General features: G+C 50.1%; 3 protein-coding genes across 3 annotated transcripts; 2 read left to right on the top strand and 1 right to left on the bottom strand.

Moving 5' to 3' along the window:
- Positions 1-2,046: 2,046 nt before the first annotated feature.
- TGME49_283470 (Kazal-type serine protease inhibitor domain-containing protein) lies at positions 2,047-3,221 on the top strand (the record flags this gene model as incomplete). Its single annotated transcript, XM_002369065.1, has 2 exons — positions 2,047-2,170; positions 3,079-3,221. The coding sequence occupies 2 exons, from the start codon at positions 2,047-2,049 to the stop codon at positions 3,219-3,221; spliced, it is 267 nt and encodes an 88-aa protein (XP_002369106.1).
- Positions 3,222-8,823: 5,602 nt separating this feature from the next.
- Positions 8,824-9,366, bottom strand: SRS21 (SAG-related sequence SRS21; the record flags this gene model as incomplete). The annotated part of the gene is made up of 1 exon (XM_002369064.1): positions 8,824-9,366. One exon carries the CDS (start codon positions 9,364-9,366, stop codon positions 8,824-8,826), a length of 543 nt encoding a protein of 180 aa, XP_002369105.1.
- Positions 9,367-15,475: 6,109 nt separating this feature from the next.
- On the top strand, positions 15,476-20,453 carry TGME49_283450 (Toxoplasma gondii family B protein). The gene is made up of 4 exons (XM_018781896.1): positions 15,476-15,927; positions 16,241-16,454; positions 17,230-17,244; positions 18,534-20,453. Exons 1-4 carry the CDS (start codon positions 15,698-15,700, stop codon positions 18,870-18,872), a joined length of 798 nt encoding a protein of 265 aa, XP_018637757.1. The 5' UTR covers positions 15,476-15,697; the 3' UTR covers positions 18,873-20,453.
- Positions 20,454-20,776: the final 323 nt, after the last annotated feature.

Here is a 20,776-nt window from a genome sequence, read left to right on the forward strand (position 1 = left end):
GATCGTTCCTTTCAGTGTTTGAACAAACAATTTCTGGCGTGTTTCTGCGAGGCGGGCAGCTCTGAGTAATAAGGATACGTGTCACGCCGGCTCGTGTGGCTGAATGTGAGCACTTGATTGTGCCCTTTGCCGTTGCTTGCCTGCCTCCGGAGGAATAGAATTTGTTCTTTTACGGCTCACACATTGGAATAACACCAAACAGATCTGCCAAGCAGTCGGTTTCTCTTGCTGTGTACGCGTGCATGTGTGTCGAGCGTCAGCGAATGGACATGTGAAGATACGGTAACACTGGCAGCTCCGGATACGAACTATGTCTGGTTTTTATGACCACGTGTCATTGTCTTTGTATGGTCACTGTCAACCATCACGCAAAACTGAGGAGACAAAAAGGTTCCGCAACAAAGTGTCTCTTACGCGCTGCCATGTCTGTAGATGTTCAGTTACGTACCGAGCATAGGGGTGCGATGTGTTGCATCGCTGGTGGCCCGCCTTTTGCTAAAACAGTGCGGCAGGTGTCATGCCTAGAATATTGTTTTAGTGCATCTCGCGTGACTACGCTGAGAACGTTTGACTTGCAGTGTGCACTTCATTTCTACTCCACATCACGACAGGGACGACACGAAGTTTTGCGCTTTGTTGTTCGAAGGAGTCACCACGTCGGACACTGTGTCGTCGAGTGGCAGATGCTGACAAACCCGCCTCCTGCACACCGTCCACAACGTATCAGGATAATTAACACTGAGAGACGTAGTATTTATATGCAGTGAATGGTAGCCGTTGTGTTTAGATAACGCGTAGGCATTGAAATGGGACGGCCTCTATATCTCGGACACCACATCCGCTTCCGGGAAAGCCAACTGACAAAAAAACCGCTTTCACTCCTTGAGGGACTATTTGAGAGCAGGCGCTGCTGCAGGCGAACATCAAATGAGCTTCAACGGGTTGCATTCGCGTGTGAGATCTCAGTGTGAGCCAGATTCGTAGCTGTGATGTCGTAGTTCAGGCTATATATTTCATGAATCGGATGACGTCTGGAGTAGAGAGCATCACCTTTCTGCAGGCGCATTTACACTGAAGTGGCAAATTTGGGTGCCAGTCTCAGTTGTTACTCGTCTCTCCCATTTCTGCAAACCACCCTTACCATAAGATCTCTTGTTTACCTGTTTGCCTGTTTCCGAGCGATTGACGACGAATGAAGGGAAAGTAAGCAATATTCCCCTCCATGTTAACTCCCTTGCGAGAAAACCCGTAGATTACCCTCTTAGGGGGCCCCACAGGCATTGCTACAACTGTGGTTCCTGGAAATCACGAACCTTTATCAAAGAATTCAAGTCTCCTCATGGACGCGATGCACACTGATGTATACCTTGATGTTAATTTGTCTTATTGCTGTGCCGTCAATTCAATGTGGGATCACTCGGATTTTTCAAGGCGTCTCTGGATACAAAAATCTTATCGCAGTCAATTCAACGGCATTGCATCCTTGAGCACAAAGCCCGGCACGAGGCTTCGTGCGTTTGGGAACTGAAAAGCGTGGAAGTTCGCATGGTATCCTAATGATGTAAGATTTGCATGGGCCTGGTATTCGGAACCCTGACTCGATCTTCCTGGTCCACGGTACACACTCCTCCACAGAGGTTAGCGACATCGCCAAGGACACGCCTGAAACCCTGTAAAGATGACTAAAGTTCATTAACAACGTCCTTACACCCGACGCAGGAGGCTGTCGTACGAAAACAAGCATGCTTAAACCTGTTTCTGCAGGACTAGGAAATCCGTAATTATTACAGAGAATGTCCTCTTGCATGTGTCGTGTACCAGCTCGATCTTGGACGGAACTGCAGCAAGGTGACAACTGGGAAATCGCGGACATGATCCGGGACGATGTGTGAGTACAGTTGCGGTAGGCCATACGGTGTCGGAAAATGTATCGGCCGCCATTCTGCGTCAGCCACTCTACAATAAGCCAACCTCCTGGCTCAAATGGACAACGCCCGTCATAGTGATCTCCAGTGTGTAAACGGATTCTCTAATTCTGTATACATCATGAACCGACCGCTGAAAAAGGTGGCCTGTATCATTCTCCTCGGAAAAGGATATCTCTGCGCCGGTAGGGCTCAAGTGCTCGATGAATTCGGAGAGAATGCGTATAACGACGTCTACGAAGGAGGTAAGCCATGAATAAGCAAATCCGTGCCCCTGCTGACGGCGGTTGAAGGCATACTGCAAGCAGTGAAAGGCTGTCGGGGCCTTACCAGTTACTTTGATCAAGGTGTGGAAGCCGGTAGTGGCTGATGGAATGTTGACGACGTTATGTGTAGTCCACCAGCCCAGCAAATGTTATCATTTGGGGCGAGATTTATCAATCAGCTAACCTACCAGTGATTACAGAAGTCCAAGTGCGCTGAACGATTGGTTCCTCAAAACGATAAGATGGTCTCCAGCTTGATTTTCCGTCACTCCAGCTTTCACAACTGTCTTTAATTTCCTGCGGATGGCTTTAATATCTCAACAGTCGGAGAATGCGGATGTCCGACAGCAAGCAACTTCGACTTTGACAGCATCGTCTGCGGTCACTTTGGCCTAACATTTCCAAGCCAGTGCGCTCTAGAGTGTCATGCGAGGACAGCATCCGTAACTGTAGAAACAAAAGCGCGAAGGTGCCAAGGTACGACATGCTGAAGAGATTGCAAATGAGCGTGTTTTTGTGGGTGACAGTATTGTGCCTACCACTGCGGCCTGTGTCTCCCAAGTTCGAAGAATTATTCTCCGGAGTTTTCACGTGCCATCCTGCTGGAACAGATAGTTCACAGCAAACTAAGTGTTTTTCAGGCTGCATCAGAGAAGGCCTATACGGAGGCCGCTGGTGTACTTGCATGGGATTTTCCACTTTGGGTGCAGGCGTGCAGAACAAAGAGAACATTGTCTTTCAATCCTCCCTGGCAGACAGGAATCTCGTTTCAGCATGGTAGCACTGATATCAAAACAAAGCAGTAATACTTCCGGTCTCTCAAAAATTTCTGTCTTACGCGCTCCATCGTGCTCTTGTGTGGCTGACGCAACATTGCTGTCTTGCAGAATGTGACTGCCCACCAGACATCCACATCGTGTGTGGGCGGAACGGACAAGAGTATATCAACCCATGTTACGCAATGTGCGATGGCACAACAGTGGATGCGGCAGGGCATTGCGCAACTTTCCAGCTCCATGAGCTGCTGTAAGTATTTTCGGGGCGCCAATCGTATCACTGCAACACATCTGTGAGGACGATGTCACTTGACAGCTTCCATATTTGATTTGGAACCCTCATTTACTGAACACCGACCGATGGGCGCTCGACAGTGTAGTTGGAGCCGGCCGCTAAACCAGTTGGCCGCAGCGTAAACGAGAGCTCAACGCAACGGAGACGAGGAAGCAGGAATGCTTGGTTTATGGGGACCCAGTGTGATACCTCCCAAATGACTTCATCGCCAGCACCACACTAACCCGGCGAGGTGTATGCTCAAGGTGAAGACCTCCTGGTTAGGTGTCCGTTCCACTGGTTGAGTGTGACGCGACCGTACCCACCGGCCCCTTGTGGCTCAGTTGTGCGTTTACGACAATGGCTGCAGTTAATAGAACCAGCATATCGCTGTGCTGTGCCTCGAAGCATACTTTGAAGTGTAGGCATGGAAAAATTTGGCGACACGTGGGGGGGGGGGTTGACCGGCAGGTGTCACAGTTTGAGTCCAGATGCAATTATTGATGGCATTGTACACGATAGTCAAAGTCATGGTTTCTTCTTGATGCGAAACACCCGCAGCCCCCCGTCATCAAGCAGCTACGAGATAATGAGGTGTGGTCCATGAGAACTGAGATAAACGGGGAGATATTATATGTGGCTATAAGAGTGGCTGGTTGATTCTTGCTCACCGGACACCGCATCGCTGAGGTAGCAAGAGAAGCCTCATGGCTTCGTAGATTCATAAACTCTCTCTGCGACAAGACACACATGCAACTTTAAGATTGAGCAAATGCTATCTGCCAGAAAACACAGGGAGCGACCAGAAGTCAGATTTCAGAAGGCACGCACCGCGCCACTCGACTAAGACACCCTAGTTCATTTACGCACCGTGGCGAAAAGCGTTTTCTGGACACCGGAAAAACTCCCTAGTACAGGAAAAACTTTCGACCGACTTAGCCAATCAGGTACGAGAGAAGTAAGCATGGTGCGCGCGAGGCGGAGAGCAGGACTTCGGACGCGCCCGTAGAGCTTGCTCGATCAGAAGATGCCACATCTAAACTGCTACGGTTGGTGTCGAGAAGATCTGTTTCACGTATCCGCTACATTCAGTCGGAATTGACAGCTCGTGGGTTTCCAAACCGCGCCTTCTCCTGCCTCACACATAGTGACGATCTTAGTGCAGTTCGAGAGAGTTCCGAGAATTAGACGAGGTGTGTTACACTGTACCTCACATTCAGTGCGTATTATGGGTTGCATATTTACAAAGCTTCTGGCTTAGTCTTTCGATGAGAAAAACAGTCAGAGAGATCCTCAAGTCTAACGTTAGAAAAACTAATTGCGCACCTGTACAAACCGTATTACTTCATATCAAAGGCGTACGAGCCGCCTACACTGCAACTCACAATGGTTAGCAGCACGCCAGAACAACTAACTAAGATAAAAAGAAAGCAAACAGCTGTACCGAAGTACAAACATCAAACCAATAAAGACAGTTACATATGTTTGTGCACGATGAAGCAATTGACTACTGGACAACTTGGGGTTGGTTCACAAGCCACAGCCGTTTACGTAGCATGGTTCATTCAACAATGCTGGGAGTTGACAGAGAACGACTCACTCGCATACTCGCCATAAACATTTCGCTCATTCAGTCTGAATGGGCCCTTTCTAAGAAACGCTTCGAGCCACTTGTTCCCACGAATGTAAAGGCTTACAATCAGTCCTTCCGGATCTGCCGGTTTCACAATACAAACATTGCTGTGCGTCTGATACAGAGAGATTATCGACCTGGTGCAAACTGGCACGTTGTGTTGCATCACATGTTTAGGGTTTAGGCCAGCCTAGTTTCTGTCTTCTTCAACAGGGGAGATTCGGTAACTTGGGGGCACAAGCAGCTGCCAAAAAAGGTCAACAGTGGCGTGCTCAGACGCAAAGTACTGGACTCCTACACACCCTGACTGTCATTGGTATCCAACAGGATCCGTTGCATACTTTTAAGGAAGGAAGCAGCTCTTGAATGTTTGGTGTGTAGACTGTCCCAATTTTACATTACGTCCAGGAGCTTTCTGCCGTCAGCCCGACTCTCAGCTTAATTGTTATGGTCTTCTTCGTGCCAGCGTCTGTCACTGTGATGCAAAATCCCGCATCTCGGTGCTCTGTTTCTGACAGCTCAGGAGTGTTTAAAATCCACTTTTGGTGTGGCCTGGTTTTATGCGTCCACCACTCTTTGGTTGAGGAGACCTTTGGGAACAAAGTATTTAACGGCAACAGAGGTCCGACGCAGTCGTACTCCCCGAGTGCCGTCACATAGAGATGTGGGGGGTCCTCGGGACCGAATTGAAGTTTTCGGCCTCCTACATTGTTGATAATGAATTTGCTTCCTGGTAGAACCCTGAAATAATGTACTCTGTTGTCCAGAATCCCTTCCTTTGTCAGCATTAGGACTCGATTCGAACTTTCTTCTGGAGTGTTTTCTTGGGCCAATCTGTCACGCGTAATTCCGTTAACTATAGCTGCGGACACGGCGCAGCAGCACTTATCCTCGGAGGGAGACCAGTCCTTATACTGATATGCTTCTGCAGCAAGATCACGCGATATTTGATGTAGTATTCCATCTTTACATGGGCTTCTTCCTACTACAGCGAGGATAAAGCCAGCCGTGAGGGCCGTTGCAAGCGGCAGTACCAGGGAAGCGAGCTTCCTTTTTCTGTCCATCGCGTTATTATTGAATGGAAGAACGATATTGACTTTTTCACGACGCCTGTTGGAGACGTTAACAGCTACGTATCCTACGGTCTTGACCTGTTCCTTTTTGGAGCAACATCAAAGCCTTTACAGCTGACGGCGACATATGAAATTGCGAGATATGCTTGCGCTGAATTTCTGTATTCAAAAGACAGGCTCCACGATAGACGGAGACGAACAAGTAGAGAATCGAAGTTATCGACTACAGCGGGGCGTACGTCGCCCCAAACAAGCGTCCGGAGACCTACCACGTGGGTCGTAACACATACGCATTTGACAGCCGTCGAAACCGTCCCTGTTGCGGTTACGATGTAGTATTGCTGGGCGTATAGAGACACTGGATTTGTGCGAGGGTTTTAAGAAAACGACAGAAATTATGAAAAGGGTGAAAGCACGGGTTGATCCGTGGTTCCATAGATGCGCGCTGCATGCGGGATGATCTCGTTCTGCGCACAGCAGGGACGTTCGGCAGAAGTTCCAATGCTAGATCTCTGCATTCAATGAAAACAACAAAGAAAGACTCCAAGGGAAGCTAGGCACTGTCCTGAAAGGTGGGAGCGACTTGGCGTACAGCGTCGGTGTTAATGTTGTAATGCGTTAGTGAATCTAACAAGATTTCGCAGGTTATGACCATCTCCCGTTATAAAGGTGGAGCCCCACTCATTCCAGTCTCGAAGCTGCAGCATCCCGATACCGGGTATAGACTGTGAGAGAATCTGGGTTACAAAAAACGCATATTCATGCTTGTTGTCGGAAGCTGTGACCTGCAAAACGTTTACCATTAAGCGTCACTTTCTGCCGCCCACTGCGATGCCATGATTGAGAACCAGATCATCGACAATACAGGACACGCACATGTATGCTATTTTATATTCGCAGCACGAGTTTTTCCCATGCACATCCATCAGCTGTCGGTGACAGACCATGATTGGAAACGAATCCTCTGCATATTTTCGAATTGTATTGGTTGTACGGTGGTCTTGCCTTTGCAAGGTAGAACAATGATCCGTTCTGCACTGGAGAAGACTGAAATGCTGATCTTCAACTGCTGTGTCGAAAATCGGAATCTTCTGCCGGAGCACAACTCTCAATTATGGCCTGCCGGGTGTCCGATGCAGCGGTGATTGGATGCCGCGAGTGTTTTGTTGTGGGCTACGACATACTCCCTTTTGCGTCCTATCACTGCAGTCTTGCTTACTTGAAGCCAGAGACTGAGACTCGCTCCCAGTACCATAAAACGGCAAATTGCTCTTTCCTGTGTCAGAGACTGGACCCCAGACGTCTGAAGAAAGTTGTCGACTTCAAGCTTTTATAGAGAAGATTTGGCCGTATACAGTTTCAGACATGTGACAGCTAAGACTGAACAAATCCTCATCTTGTAGAGAGCTATATGATGCCATCGCAGCTACATGGTACTATTTCGCATTAAAACGTCTCCATCCATCCCATTAGCAGGTTACCGGTGCTATCAACCCATCTTCACCTACGATAAAGATAATAAGCACACGCCACTCACATACAGCCACGACCACAAGAGTTTTTAGGAACGTTCACGTGATGCCGGTGCATGCCCCGAGATCCTCCGTAACCGTTTCAACTGTGAAGAAATGTGGACCGCTCAGAGGACGAAGAGCGGACAGTGTTAATATCAGAAAGAGTACTACGGAGTCCTGTTCGTGGTCTCCCTGCGCCTAGCTGGCAGATACACCTCTTGCCGATACTTCGGCTTTTTAGTCAAGGATTCATGTCGACGTTCAAGCATCCGGGAATGGATGTTTCCCGCACTGAAGCTGCATTTTGTGGAAATGACTTCCCGTTCATCCGTCGTGTCCCTTAGGCTCTATCAAGTCTGCGCACAGCGACTTCGAAAACTAAAAGGAAGCGCAGGGACAAGATAATCGCGCAGTGCCTTCGAGGTCACTGCAACATCCGTTCTGCGGAGAAAAGTATTGCAGTCGTGAGTGGTTCCCCCAAACACACTATGTTGGCTTCACTGGAGCTATTAGCGGCAGCTGTTCAGGACCGCGATTTAGGAGGGGATTCAGTCTGTTGGCATTTGATGCATCTGACGCAAGAGCCAAGGTGGTTGAAGAAGGAAGGATCTACCACACAGTCGACTCCATGAAGCGCTACACTGCTCGTCGATTTTAAAAGAATGTCGCTAGGCATTGGACAGAACGCATGATCACCTTTTCTGAATTCAAGTTATTCCTCACCAGCCTAGACCAGGAAACAGCGCCAAATAAAATAAACGATGCATGATGCCGCGGTGTTCGTCACGGTTCAGAGGACACCGTCTGGAGGCTGCCACGCGGTGTCTCGCTTTAGTTTTATCTTGATCAGTGAAGCGCGCTTTCCATTAATGATGGGATTCAGGCAAAGTGTCTCTGATACAGGTGTTTTTTCATTATGCCTACACATGATCACAGTATCGTCGAGGTCCGATGGAGTCACACTCGAAACTCCAACAAACGATCGGACTAGAAAACGGAGAACTCTAGCCAGCTGCATGCTGTAGTGGAACTGCCCATCCCGCATGCACTCTAATATGTGCCCCGTTTGCTCCTGGCGACCGACCATCGGTCCCACTTCCTTCTTGAGCCTTCTGCACGAAAATACCGCCGATGAGCGCACAACATCATAATGTTGACCCCTGGCGTCGCCTTGCTCGGAACCTCGCCAGCAGTGGGTCGCGAATCCCTGCACTGATTGGTGTTGCCGGACGAACTCCAGTCTACTGTAGATTCGTTGAAGAAGATATGTAGTTCCAGCGGATGCCCCAGAGTCGATTATGCAATAATGTGTAGAAAAACCTTGGATCGATAAGGCAACGCTTTTCCGCGGTGCGTCGCTTCTCAATAGCTGACAAAAACTGTCTGAGCAGGTCGCCAAATAAGAGAATCGTCGACCGTTCCTCGAAGCGACAGTGCGGATGCGGCGTCGACCACACCAGACTCCTGTCTGGAACTCTTGGAGCACGGAACATCTTCACTGGTCGTCTTCACCGTTATTAGCAGTAGGCAGCTCCGATTCTCGCCATCCCCTGAAGCTTGGCACTGGAAACATAGGGTTCTGCCTTTGCGTGGCAGATGCTTGAGGTGTAAAACCGCCTCGCCGTCGCGCGGTTCCACAGAAGCACCAGAAATCAATGATTTTACATCGACAGGGCCTTCGCAAACGCCCTCGTGGAATGTATAAACGTGGTCATGAATCTCTGGGCGGAGGAGGGGAAACTCGGATGAACACCGGAAGACGACGGGCTCAGCAGAGTCAACAACAAGGCTAAGGCCACGAGAGATATCATCACAAAGATTCTCCTCTGTTTGGAGTGAGGACACTCTCACTGTCAACATGAAAATGGCTGACACTGTGTAGCAAACAAGGTATGGGGCCTTCATTTTTTGCTATTCTTAGCTGGGACGCTGGTCGAAGTTCAAAGAATTTCGACAAAAACACGTTGATATACGGAAGTACGGGTACAACACGTATTTTCCTACCATGGGAGGTGCGACAGCCTGACTACACTCGAACAAGAGGGGACACAGCGACGGCAGACTCATCTCTCACTCCAGAACTACTGCTTGTTCAGGCAGAGCTGCATGGTGTGAGCCATTTTCGTCTGCGGACTCTCCTCGTCTCCGTCCGTTCTCATCTACGAGAACTACGGGGCTTCAGAAATCGACGAAAAGTGCTCATTACCACCCGCGGTGCTTTCTGAACACGGTAGCACACGACCAAAGCGCAGTTACTGTCACTGATCTCTCCAAACTCGCTCGACAAAACGCAACGCGTCGTCAAGATGCATTTACCGCACATGAACATCACTAGCATCAGTGATGGCAGTTTGGGAGAGGGGCAGCCTTTCTAAGCACAAACAGCAGACAAACAGAAAGCGGAAGTCGCCACAGGTATGTTTGCGAGCTAGCCTTGGGAATCATAACGTTAATGTACTTTCTAAAGAGTGTCATTTCGGCGAAAAGTTCGACGCACAAGTATAAAGTGCTATGAGCATTTGTGGATCCAACAAGAGATGCCGTTTACTCATTAACTTCCTACCATTCCTGTTTCCACTGATGCCAGCGGATCATTGTCCACTCATCTGTAGCGGAATGCTGTACGTCCGCGATAAGATGTTTCTCCAACTACCAGTCACGAAAAGACATCAGGAAAGTCACCGCTTGCCCCACAGCTCAACGTGTCACGTTCAACATTGACACACCTTCTTCGTCCAGTATACTGTTGTTTGAGACGAACTATGGAGCTTGAAACATAAAGTCACCTTGAGATGGTAATGGTATGGCGTGATTCGGCAGACAGTGTCAAATGGCTGGTGCTTGCTCATTCCCACAACCATCGCGTCACCGTGATTTGCATCACCATCGTAAACTGCGGCACAGATAAATGCATTTTGACGAATGTGACATAATCTCATTACTGTGTGTCACACTCCCTAAAGTGCTCCGTTGGGAATAGAGAAAATGTGGCCACCATTAAAGACAACATTCATGGTTAACGGTGTGGCTCCTCAGCGACAACTAGCCGCCTTTAGAATCATTCCAGATCGCAGCTGAAACCGCAGACGGGCGATGCGGGCACTTGGTGAAAGTGAATTTGATGTCACCAAACTACGGAAGCGTCCACGCTTTGGGCCCTACTGATCGCGGCGCCCGCATTGGTCCGTGAACATATATTTGACTTGAGTGACACTAGTTCTTAGTGTGCCAGGTGTTTTGGATAACGTCATCCCCGAAAACAAGGTGAGCATGGTATTCTTGGCGGAGCACCAGACCGATTATGTCATACTCCACATTTCAGCAGACTTCTTACGTGCAGTTCGGCAGTAGTTTGTATTTTTTTTGCGGTTCCCTTCTCTGAGGTTGGTCTAGAGGAAATCTTCAGTAAGAGACGCAGTATTTCGTTTAGTTATTGCTGTGAGCGCACGGTGGCAGGTGCCAGACGCTCAGTCTTGCACTAGGCGCATTCACACGCATTATATGAACGAGACTGTTAAATTCAGAGAAGTTGCGATGAGCATTACGATGTCGAATTGTCTTCGAGCGTTTTCGGTGGCAGGCAATTCGTCACCAACAGAGCGTTCCAAGAAACACCCACTGTTCATACTCGCTGCCACAACAGTGCCTGAAGACCAAAATGCATGAAGGCCTTCAGAAGGCAAAGTGGCGAGAACTGAAGCCTGCCTCTGGTAAGGGTTGACATGGGGATGTTGCATAGTGTCCAAATGAGCGTACTGCCGATAGTCGTTTTTAGCAACCAATACCCAAAGCAGCAAGTCTGAGATGAACGCAGACGACAGCGCACAAATGTCGGCACGCTAGCGGGCTAGGACCGTGCCTGCATGCGTTGGGAGAAAGTGGCGCTCCCTAGAGAACCACGGGCCTCAGAGATAGTAAGTAAATCCGGAATTCTTTGCAGATGAACGCCGCAACCATCTCACTTCGATGAGATATAAAAGTAATTTCGGGGATAAGGGCAATTCGCCTTGCTCAGTATAATTAGCCTCTAAACCCTAAACTGTCAGCCGTGAAGAACACTCTCGAGCATCACCGTCCCCAGACATCGTTCCGCTTTAGTAGACACAGGGTATCATGAGAGTCTTCGATCGTTTCTGCATCAGCACATACAACGGGCGTGCGATTGTCCGTGTGGCGGTGCGCTGCTCGTCATAATTCGCAGCCCCTTCAGGGTACAATGCTACAAAGACTATCATGAATGAGGTAAATTTTGCAGAGAGCGCCACCCCAACCATACGGCGCAGGATACACGTGTTGTCCACCTGCGGCGTCGACGGATGTGCGAGGTAGAGGCACGGTTCAAAAAATATGGGCCTTTCGACTAGAGCTGCGCCACACCTGTATGCGCTGCAAGGCATGCTGTGCAACTAGAATCTTTGTATCATCAGACTTTCAGGTAGCACATGGAGACTGGATGAAGCAAATGATTTCTGCTTCGACAACTCGAAAGCACAATACGTAGTCCCAACAAGAAGGGGACTTCTACAATTATGATAGGGTACACAGACGCCAACGAGCAAAAGACGACAGGTATGTGGGAGTGAAAGCTGGAGAGTACGGCGCTCGCGAAGCTGTGGCACTTTTTGTGAGTCCCCTGGCGTTGCGTTGTGCGGCTATCAGGCGCCATGCAAGCTGCTGTTCCATGTCGGAAGAATAGCAGCAGATGCTTCAGTATCTCCTAGAAGAAGCACGGCATCAAAAAACTGGAACAAGACAGAAACAGATTTTGCTGCAGAGACGAATCCGGACTAGATATGCCGAGTGAGTCCACGTGAAACCAGCCTTACGAGAACAGCTCAGAGACAGATATTGGGGTTACTGCCTATATCATCACGGAGAGACTTGCTGTCTCGCAGGGAAAAAAGTGAAGGGTCGCGTCACCACAGTAATTCAAGGCCCAGCTAGTCGATACCTTCAGAACTGCGTCAGCTCTTGATCCCGCCACGAGTGATTATTTATTCGCCTTCATTCGTTAATCTATCCGTTCAGTGGGCGCTCATTCCAATCTAAGCACAAGGCTGTTTTCAGAGCGTCGACGACTGCTGATGATGTTCTCAAGAGACCGATCCCCCATGAACCACGGTCTGGTAAAAAGGGTTCTCTTCAGCGGTCGAAGTCTTTGGGCCTTTGCCATGCAACCTGAGACGCGCTTGGGCACTACTTGAGACCTCAAGACGATTCGGGCACCGGTGTGGCTCTCTGCACGGCAGGAAACAGCCCAAAGGGACACTCATGTGAAGACGAGGGTCAGATATAATGTACGCACGGGTGCCCTAGAGCAAGACTGCGGTTTTCTCCTGATACACCTCTAGAGGTACAGGGTCCCTGGGAGACACGAAAGAAAGAACAGCGTCCCACGATATCCATGGCGACATCCACGTACCTAAGCGGAGAGAGCAACTCCAGCGACGGATCGATGCGAAAGAAGGCACCACTCCAACGCTTGCTGCGCCACACCACTTAAACATTTGAAGAAGAGTTTGTTCATGAGGTGAAACTTTCATCGAGATTGGTTTCATCATTGTAAGCCCCAACTGCCTTCTTGCACCGCCTCGCGAGGATGGACTTGTGGCATGGGTCAAAGGGAAAAAAGGATTTTAGGGATAGTCTTCCTCAAACCGCACTCAACGTGATCGGCAAGATCTGCTTCTGCAAGGGAGCTCAGACCTCATACAGATACTTAGACAGCAAAGGGTCAGATAGCCTGTGGTATTGACAGGGACACGTGCGTTCCTGCAGTCCTGCAGCGTCAAAGAAGAGCTCCAAAGTTTAGGGGCGTCGAATGACCCGGTTCGTTGTTTTTACGTGTAGGGACGGTGTAGCGTCCTTCTGGTTCCTGAAGTTTAAAAAAGTTGGCCCCAAACTGATATTACTCATAGCTATGGAACAGTGAATTTAAACATGTGTGATAACGGCATCCTTGGAGTGAAGCAGCCGTCTCCGCTTGTTTACCAAGTAGGAGCGGAAGCTGGAGTTTCCCACATCCACAAACACTGTTTGGAAACCGGTCCCTGTTCGTGGGATTCTATCGACGAAATTGGTTTGAATGTGCAACTTAAATTAAGATAATAGGTACGGAGGTTTGAACGAAAACTTCCAAGACACACTGACGACCACTTTGTTGTGCTTCAATTACTGCTGTCCCGGCACGCATACGTCACCAACATGATTTATGCTCAGCTTCATGGGGACATGCGAGAGCACATCCAATAACTTAGTCGGATACGTGGCTGTTCGGATGTGTATACCCTGCTATACACGTAGACACTGAAAGAGAAATGGGTGGTTTGTCTCTGCCTACCACTTTGGGAGTTTAGCTATTGCATGCGTCGCGATGCTCCTCGAGCCCGAGCTCAGAAATATCGTTCCCCAGTTCTGCGGCATCGACACTTTGTATAACAACACGTCACTCCTGCACGATCGCGCATACTCTGTTTCGTGATGGGGAATCCCCTGAATAGCAGAAAAACAAAAGTGCTTCGTTACATGTTCCTCCTGGATATACCAGAAGCGGACATTGGGACTTGGTGTCTTCATAGCATATGCTCACTCGCATACGGTGATGCTTCACGCCATAGACAATGTCTACTATATTGTTTGTCTGCGTGCTAGCCCCTTGTCTCGCGTCGAATGTCCACATTGTTTGTCTGCTTGCTATCGCCTTGTCTCGCGTCGAATGTCCACACAGTTTACCTCATGTAGTAGATTAGTGCTACCTGGTCAGGCAAGTAGAGTGTGACGGACACGCACTAGAAGTGCCGTCTTCTTGCCGACGAGAACGTAAAACTGAAGTGCGATCCGATATCGTTGTCGGCAGAATCGACACTGCACCAAAAGAGACAGTGAACCCGATTTGGTTGTGGGTTGTTGCGAACATCCGTGACACACCTGTCTAGTGTTTATGCTGATGCTCCAGCTGATCATTTGTATTCAACACGAAGCCTATATGAGCAAATACAAGAAGCAAGTAGCAGTTTTGGTATTGCGGGCAGTGTTGTCTAAAGGTGTGGAACACTTCTGCAACAACGGTGCCCCTGTCACGGCCCGCGCCTCGCAAACCCAGAGGCGGCATCGCTCACCCTGGGCCACCCGTGGCCAGTAAGTGCAGTTTGCTTTAGTGCTGCATCCACGGCCGATTTCATGACCATGATGGGAGTGAGTGAGAAACTGCTGGTCTGCAGCGGTGTGAAACCTCGCCCACCAGGGCTACCCACTTTCGGCACATCGGAGAAGGAACCATAGCCGTTGGAGACTGTCCAGTATTTCGACATGGTTCAAGGCAAATGGAACAAGCACGAACACACCTGCCTCACAGCTGGACATCTGAGTGTCCAGTCACCGTGCGTAGCTGCCGTGATGGTTGGGTTGACACTGGCCCCGTTTCGATAAATGAGAGATCGACGTCTTTTTGAGTCTGCCATGCCTTCAAATCACCATGTCACATTTCGTGCCAGAAGTATATGTGTCGAGATGTATCAGACCCTTTCGCGCTATGCCGTCCATTATGTTCTGCGATGTGTTTGAAAAGACAGTACTGACTGCATTCGGCGGCTTATCGGGTGGCCGTGGCAGAAGGGCAGGCGGTGGAGGGCTTACGGGGCATCCTCTCTCGCATGTGCCAGTAGAGCTAACTTATTGAAGATTTGTCTTCTTGCTTTCCTGTAGACAACGTACCCGAACGTCATGTTGGTACTGAAAGCCGAGAGGTGATTGCGCAGAGAGTCTTCACGCTTTGCGTTGTGACGCTTCTGTTCGGATGCAGGAAAACCACACGCTTTGTAGATATCAAACATTTGGACTTGGAGGCTGATCTATCGAGTGAAATTCACGCTTCATGCCCTTTTCGTTGTTTCCACGTCGCTGTGGATCCGATGCCTGCAAGTGAGACGCTGTCTGGCGGTCCCGTGTTCCTACTAGCCGCGGAAGTGGGGGGAGGGGTACGGGCCACAATATCGACTTCCCGTTTGCTGTTGACATTTCATTGGGTGTTCTCCCCCCTCTGCTTCCACCACCGGAGCAGTTCCACTTTTGAGACAAGTAGCGTAAAGAAAACCGAACTCTCTTCAAGACCACGTTTGTTTTTTGTGGTAGTACAGACACTGTGAGCCGTCCTGGGGCTCGCGTGTTCCATGCACGGTGTGCGCGCAAATCGGCGCTGTCGCGTGCCCCTTCGTGACGTCATCAAGCAATAACGGTGATGAATCCACCTTCAGCAGCGAGTCTGACTTCTTTTACCATCTTTATTGTGGGGCAGGCGCATTCCGTTAACAGTCTGACAATGGCGACACACGTTTTGGATCAAACACCAACTATCCACAGCCGGACCAATGTGGCTGTGGCAACATTCCGGGCCTCTACCGCAACCACACCGACCGAGGAAGGACAAAAACGACGGCAAGCCGGTGTTCTTCTGAAGAAGTCGAAAAGGTAGGAGTCACAAGTTGAGATGGGAAGGAGACTCTTGCCAACCTACAAGTACACTCGTCAAGTACCAAAGATGACGCAAGATGTCGGACTTCTGTCCCCATTGGTAACACTCTTAAAAGACGCCGTCCGTTGAAGTCCGAACATAATAAACATAATGTCACCCTTAGCACCATGAAGTGACCTTTCTGGCAAGGTCCTACCGTTTTGGTAGCGTGGAAGCACGCTATCACAGCACCAGGGCCAGGGTGATCCATTCGTACACACTCTTTCTGGGAGTACAAGACGATGTGTGTGTTTGCCTGTTGTATTACAGAAACAGCCCACCCAAGAAGACAACCGTGGCGTTACGTCGTACCTATAAGAAGAATGCGGTCACGTTAATCTTTACACTGACTGCCTCGCTGGTGCTCCTGCTGGTTTCTGTCAAGCTACAGCAGTGTCGGCGACGATTGCTAAGAAAAACAAGTGGAGAAATTGCAGGAAGCACTAGCCGGAGACTTGCAGAAGGTGGCCATGAAGACAACTGTGTAAGCTTGGCTCCCGCATCAACAAAATGCCCTAAGGGTGCATGTCGTTTCCATATAGAACAGAACTCAGTCCCCACTCGACGTCGACTCCTCACCCCTCCCACACTTGGCATCTATTCTTTATCCACGTCTCAAACTATCTTCTTCCAATAGTGTCTCTTTACTGGTGTGAGTTCCTGAGTCAACTTCATTTCGAGTGATGCATTAGCTTTCTGAACTACCCGCGAGCAAGTAGTTTGTCAGGCCATACGGCGTTCCGTGGAAAGCATTTGCCCATCAAAATTACATTTTCTTGGCTGTCAGCGGAATGGCTCAGCATCGCCAAGAGCTGTTCAGTAGACGACTGAATACCGGTTAGACACCACGATCCTCGACGGTCAACAAAACGTGTTTGACTGCACCCCTGTGCGCTGTATCACCATGATATAAGAAGTATTTCCGATGGTGCAACTCATGAGCCAGCGATCCCTTCTCACTGAATGATGCTGTAGGCGTGACAACGGTCCCTGGACCTTGACGTTCTATTCGCCTACATAAGGAACACGTACCACACCTAGTTATTTCAGGCGACGAGAGGCTGCGCAGAAGTCGCTCAGTGGACGCGAACCACCCCATCGACTCGCGAAACATGCGCGATGCTTGAATATGGTTACGATGGTGCGAAGTAGGGTTTTGCAGTGGCGCCGTCTACAAATACCTTTATGGGGGATTCTCTCCCATATCGGATGTCCCGCATGGATTCGGGGTGCGAACTGGCGCAGTGTGTTATCTCCAGACTCGGGAAGTACGTGTAGGTGACGAGGCAGCTGTTGCAGGCGGCCGGACGGAAGATGGCACTTTGCAACAGACTCATAAATAGTCAGGTGGTTCACACCTCCGTGCTGACTTAGCAGCGACACTAAACGTTGTCGCTCGAATCTTGTTTGAATAAACTAATCCAGTGAAGATCCTTGGAGCGAGTTCTCCGTGCAATGGCGTGTTGTGCAGAGGTCACTCTTTCCGGAACTAGCGTCACAGTGTTTTGATCGTCGTGGCTGTATGCTGGCGTGTTCTGGATCGCTCCGTCATGCATCGCTGTTGGCGTTGTTTCAGTGCACGTCGGCGGGTGCGGCAGATAGAACGGCGATGCGCCATTTCCTCACAATCGTTAAGCATGACGCGCTTCATGCAAGAAACGTTCCGCGAGCCTCTTGCAAATGTGGGCGCGAGGTCCCTTCACGAATAGCTCATAGGTACTGCATTTAGTATAGTGGTGGCGCGCGGACCGTGAAAGAGCTGACATGGTGTCTACCCCATTCGGCGTACGCCTGTATGCTAGCATGAATGTAGTGATGCAAGCAGACGAGAGGAGCGAGGTGCAAGGATGGCCCCACTCTGTTTTTCTCGGTAGACTTGCACTGGTTGTGGTTGATGGCTGTGAGTTTCAATAAACGAGCGAGAAGAAGCATCGGGCGCATCTCATTTTGATTGAGCCAATGATGACGCGCGTGGCAGGCGGTCGCAAATCGCCTGACTATTGGGGTCTGCCCAAACCGTCTCCATACGATAAGAATGGTGTGGCGGTGTTGATGAGATCCGGTGGATGAGACAGCAAGTGAAACGGGGCTTCGTGAGGCTACCAGAAATTACGGGGGACGGGAGCGCAGGAAGGCAGAAGCAATGCTCTGGTTCTTGAGGTGAACGAGTGATTCCACGCGCAAATGCCTACCCGTAGAAATGCCGCGGACGTACCAAAGAGCGGGGTAGTGGTTCGAAAGTTAGAAGACTTGTGTCTGGTCTTGCGGTGTACTGTACCGTGGCATCTACACTCAGTGGGGTTTGCGAAGAAAGGCGTATTTCCCTGATGCGAGCGACAAAGAGGTAGCATTGGCCGTGGCATGCCTACTTGAGGGCTTGCTCATCGATGCCAGGTATTACGCAGAGCTATGGGATATGCCTCGAAAGGCAACAAGGGGAGTAGGAAGGAACGAGCTGGCGCTTCTAGAGACAGCGAGGCGTGACTCGTTGCCCACCGCTTGCGATGGGTTTGTGAATTTTGACACAGTGACATCTGCCATGCTTTTGTCTTTCTGTTTCCAGGCTCAAACGGTAGGTAGTGAGGAATTCGTTGTTCGCAGGCTCATGCGATTCCGTTGCTCAGGAGGGTGTGGGAGATCAACCGGTCGAGAGCTATCTGTGTGTGCTGAGGACTATAAGGCACAGGTCTTGGAGGCGATTGTGGAGGCTGGGACACTGACAGGATATTGGATTCGGAGGGCCTCAAGGACAGAAGGACAGCCGGCATGCGTCACTTGCACCAAGTGTCCATTCAGCAATCAATGCCTTCGTCACAAGCCTTCAGGGGGGATCCACTGCGTGTGTCTTGAGGCATCAGGAGCATGCGTTTGTCGTGACAGACACAGTGGCGAGGTTCCATAGTGAGAAACGGCGTGGGGAATCTGGAGGAGTGTCGTACGCTGGCTGAGTTTCATCTTTGATCGGTGCCATCAACGCCAAAAACAAGTGATGCCATGCATCATCCGACTGAGTCAAGACTACTAACGTGACGTGTCAACAAGCCCTGTTCGTCATCAGTGACCAGTGCTATCGGAAGTGACATTTCGTTATTGATCCTGAGTAGCAACGTCATAGTCGTAGTCGCTGCGGCGGTAAACGCACATTTGACCTTAGTGCTCGTGTGGCCTGCGATCTTGTCGCCTCTACGTTTCGGCAAGCCTGGAGAGTCCAAGCAGCTGCTCGCGAGCTATCCATGGAACGACATGCATGGCGGTGGAAGGTGTGGCCAACATCCTGTAGGCAGTTGACAAGTGTGTGCAAATGGATTTGTTGGGCACGACCCTTGAACTGAGTGAAGATTTTCAGGTATGTTTCTGCTCCAAACGAGAAATGGCGACGGATGGAAGAACGGGACGACAAAAGCAGTTCGTTGCTGTGGGTGGGGGGATTGTGCGGCTCTCTGTGCAGCAGACATTGGAGGACGTATTGCAGGACGGGAGAATGTCACACTGTGAGGAAAGGTGGAGTATGCTCTGGCGGTGCAATGTGACGTCGCACGTCCACTCAGAGAGGTTTGCGCAGACGTTTTTGAGGTGAGCGTCGGAGTTGTGGCATTGTGTGCTACATGCCTCCTTGATGGCGTAATCGTCGACGTGAGCCTTTATGCAGCACTCTGAAAGGTGGGGCGGTACGACTCAAGTGAGACACGAGGCGACTGGTACACTCAGACAATTCATGACGGGGGCGTCTCCGTAGGGTGGCCGATATTGTTGCTGTACTCATTTCTTGTTCAGTCATCGGCTGTAAGCGCTCAACAGTTTGATGTCGATTGCTAAAGACCAGTTTCGAACTGCGTGCGAATGTACTGGGCGGTTGCCGACAACTCTGAGAGATGTGCGGCTACTGCGTTTCTATGAAGTAGGCATCGCCACCGGCTGAGTGGTGGTAGGGGCGCTGGAACGAAAAGGGCTGGTGGATGTGCGGCGGATGTGGCGCCGGACGACTTGCTTCAACGATGACGCCGTCATCCCATCGTTTTATCGAAAAAAGACGCACGTGCAGAGCCCTCGTGCCGGGGGATGTGTTACATGTTTGATCGGCCATGTGCATGGCGCGTCCACCCGATGGGCGTATAACTTGTCAGAGTCAAGAACACCATGCCGTCGTTTCGAACAACACATGCATTTCATACATTGTGGCGAGAGAACACTCGGTTTCGCAGAACCAAGAGTGGACCTTACAGCTGCTTGTGAGTCTTGTCTAGCTCTACATCACTTTTTCAACCTTCACGTTTCGTTGGGATGCCTCTTATTTCCGTTGTGGTTCCAACCGCTGGAGCGGAATCGCGCCAAGGCTGGTGTGCCACGCGCCACCCGTTCGGATTTTTGCTGAAAGTCAGCACCGATGGTGTTGCTAGGCTGACACCGTTTTAATACGCAACTTCACAACAGTGAATTTTATGTTGATAGGCGGAGACGTTCTTGTATTTAATGAGGAACGGCGAGCAGGTGGCTGGCTGACACATGCTGAGTTGTCGGGCACGCGTTGAACTACAGTTTCGCTGATACATGCACCACGTTCATAATTGAAGCCAGGCGTTCACTGTTCGTTTAAACGGCCCCATCCGAAAGGGGGGAGATTCCTCTTTTGTGTTAGCGGTGGCAAGCTGAAAGGGCTTGCAGCGGTTGGTGCTGAGAGGTGGCCTTCCAGTATATTCAAAACCTACGAAACGTCAATGCACACACAGCTGACGACACGGGTCTCCGTACGCATTGGGTGGGGAGAGGGGTTTGGGAATGCTTTTGAACAGGCCACCGACAGCACAA

The sequence above is a fragment of the Toxoplasma gondii genome, chromosome V (assembly GCF_000006565.2).
Source record: "Toxoplasma gondii ME49 chromosome V, whole genome shotgun sequence".
NCBI classification, from domain to species: Eukaryota; Apicomplexa; class Conoidasida; order Eucoccidiorida; family Sarcocystidae; genus Toxoplasma; species Toxoplasma gondii.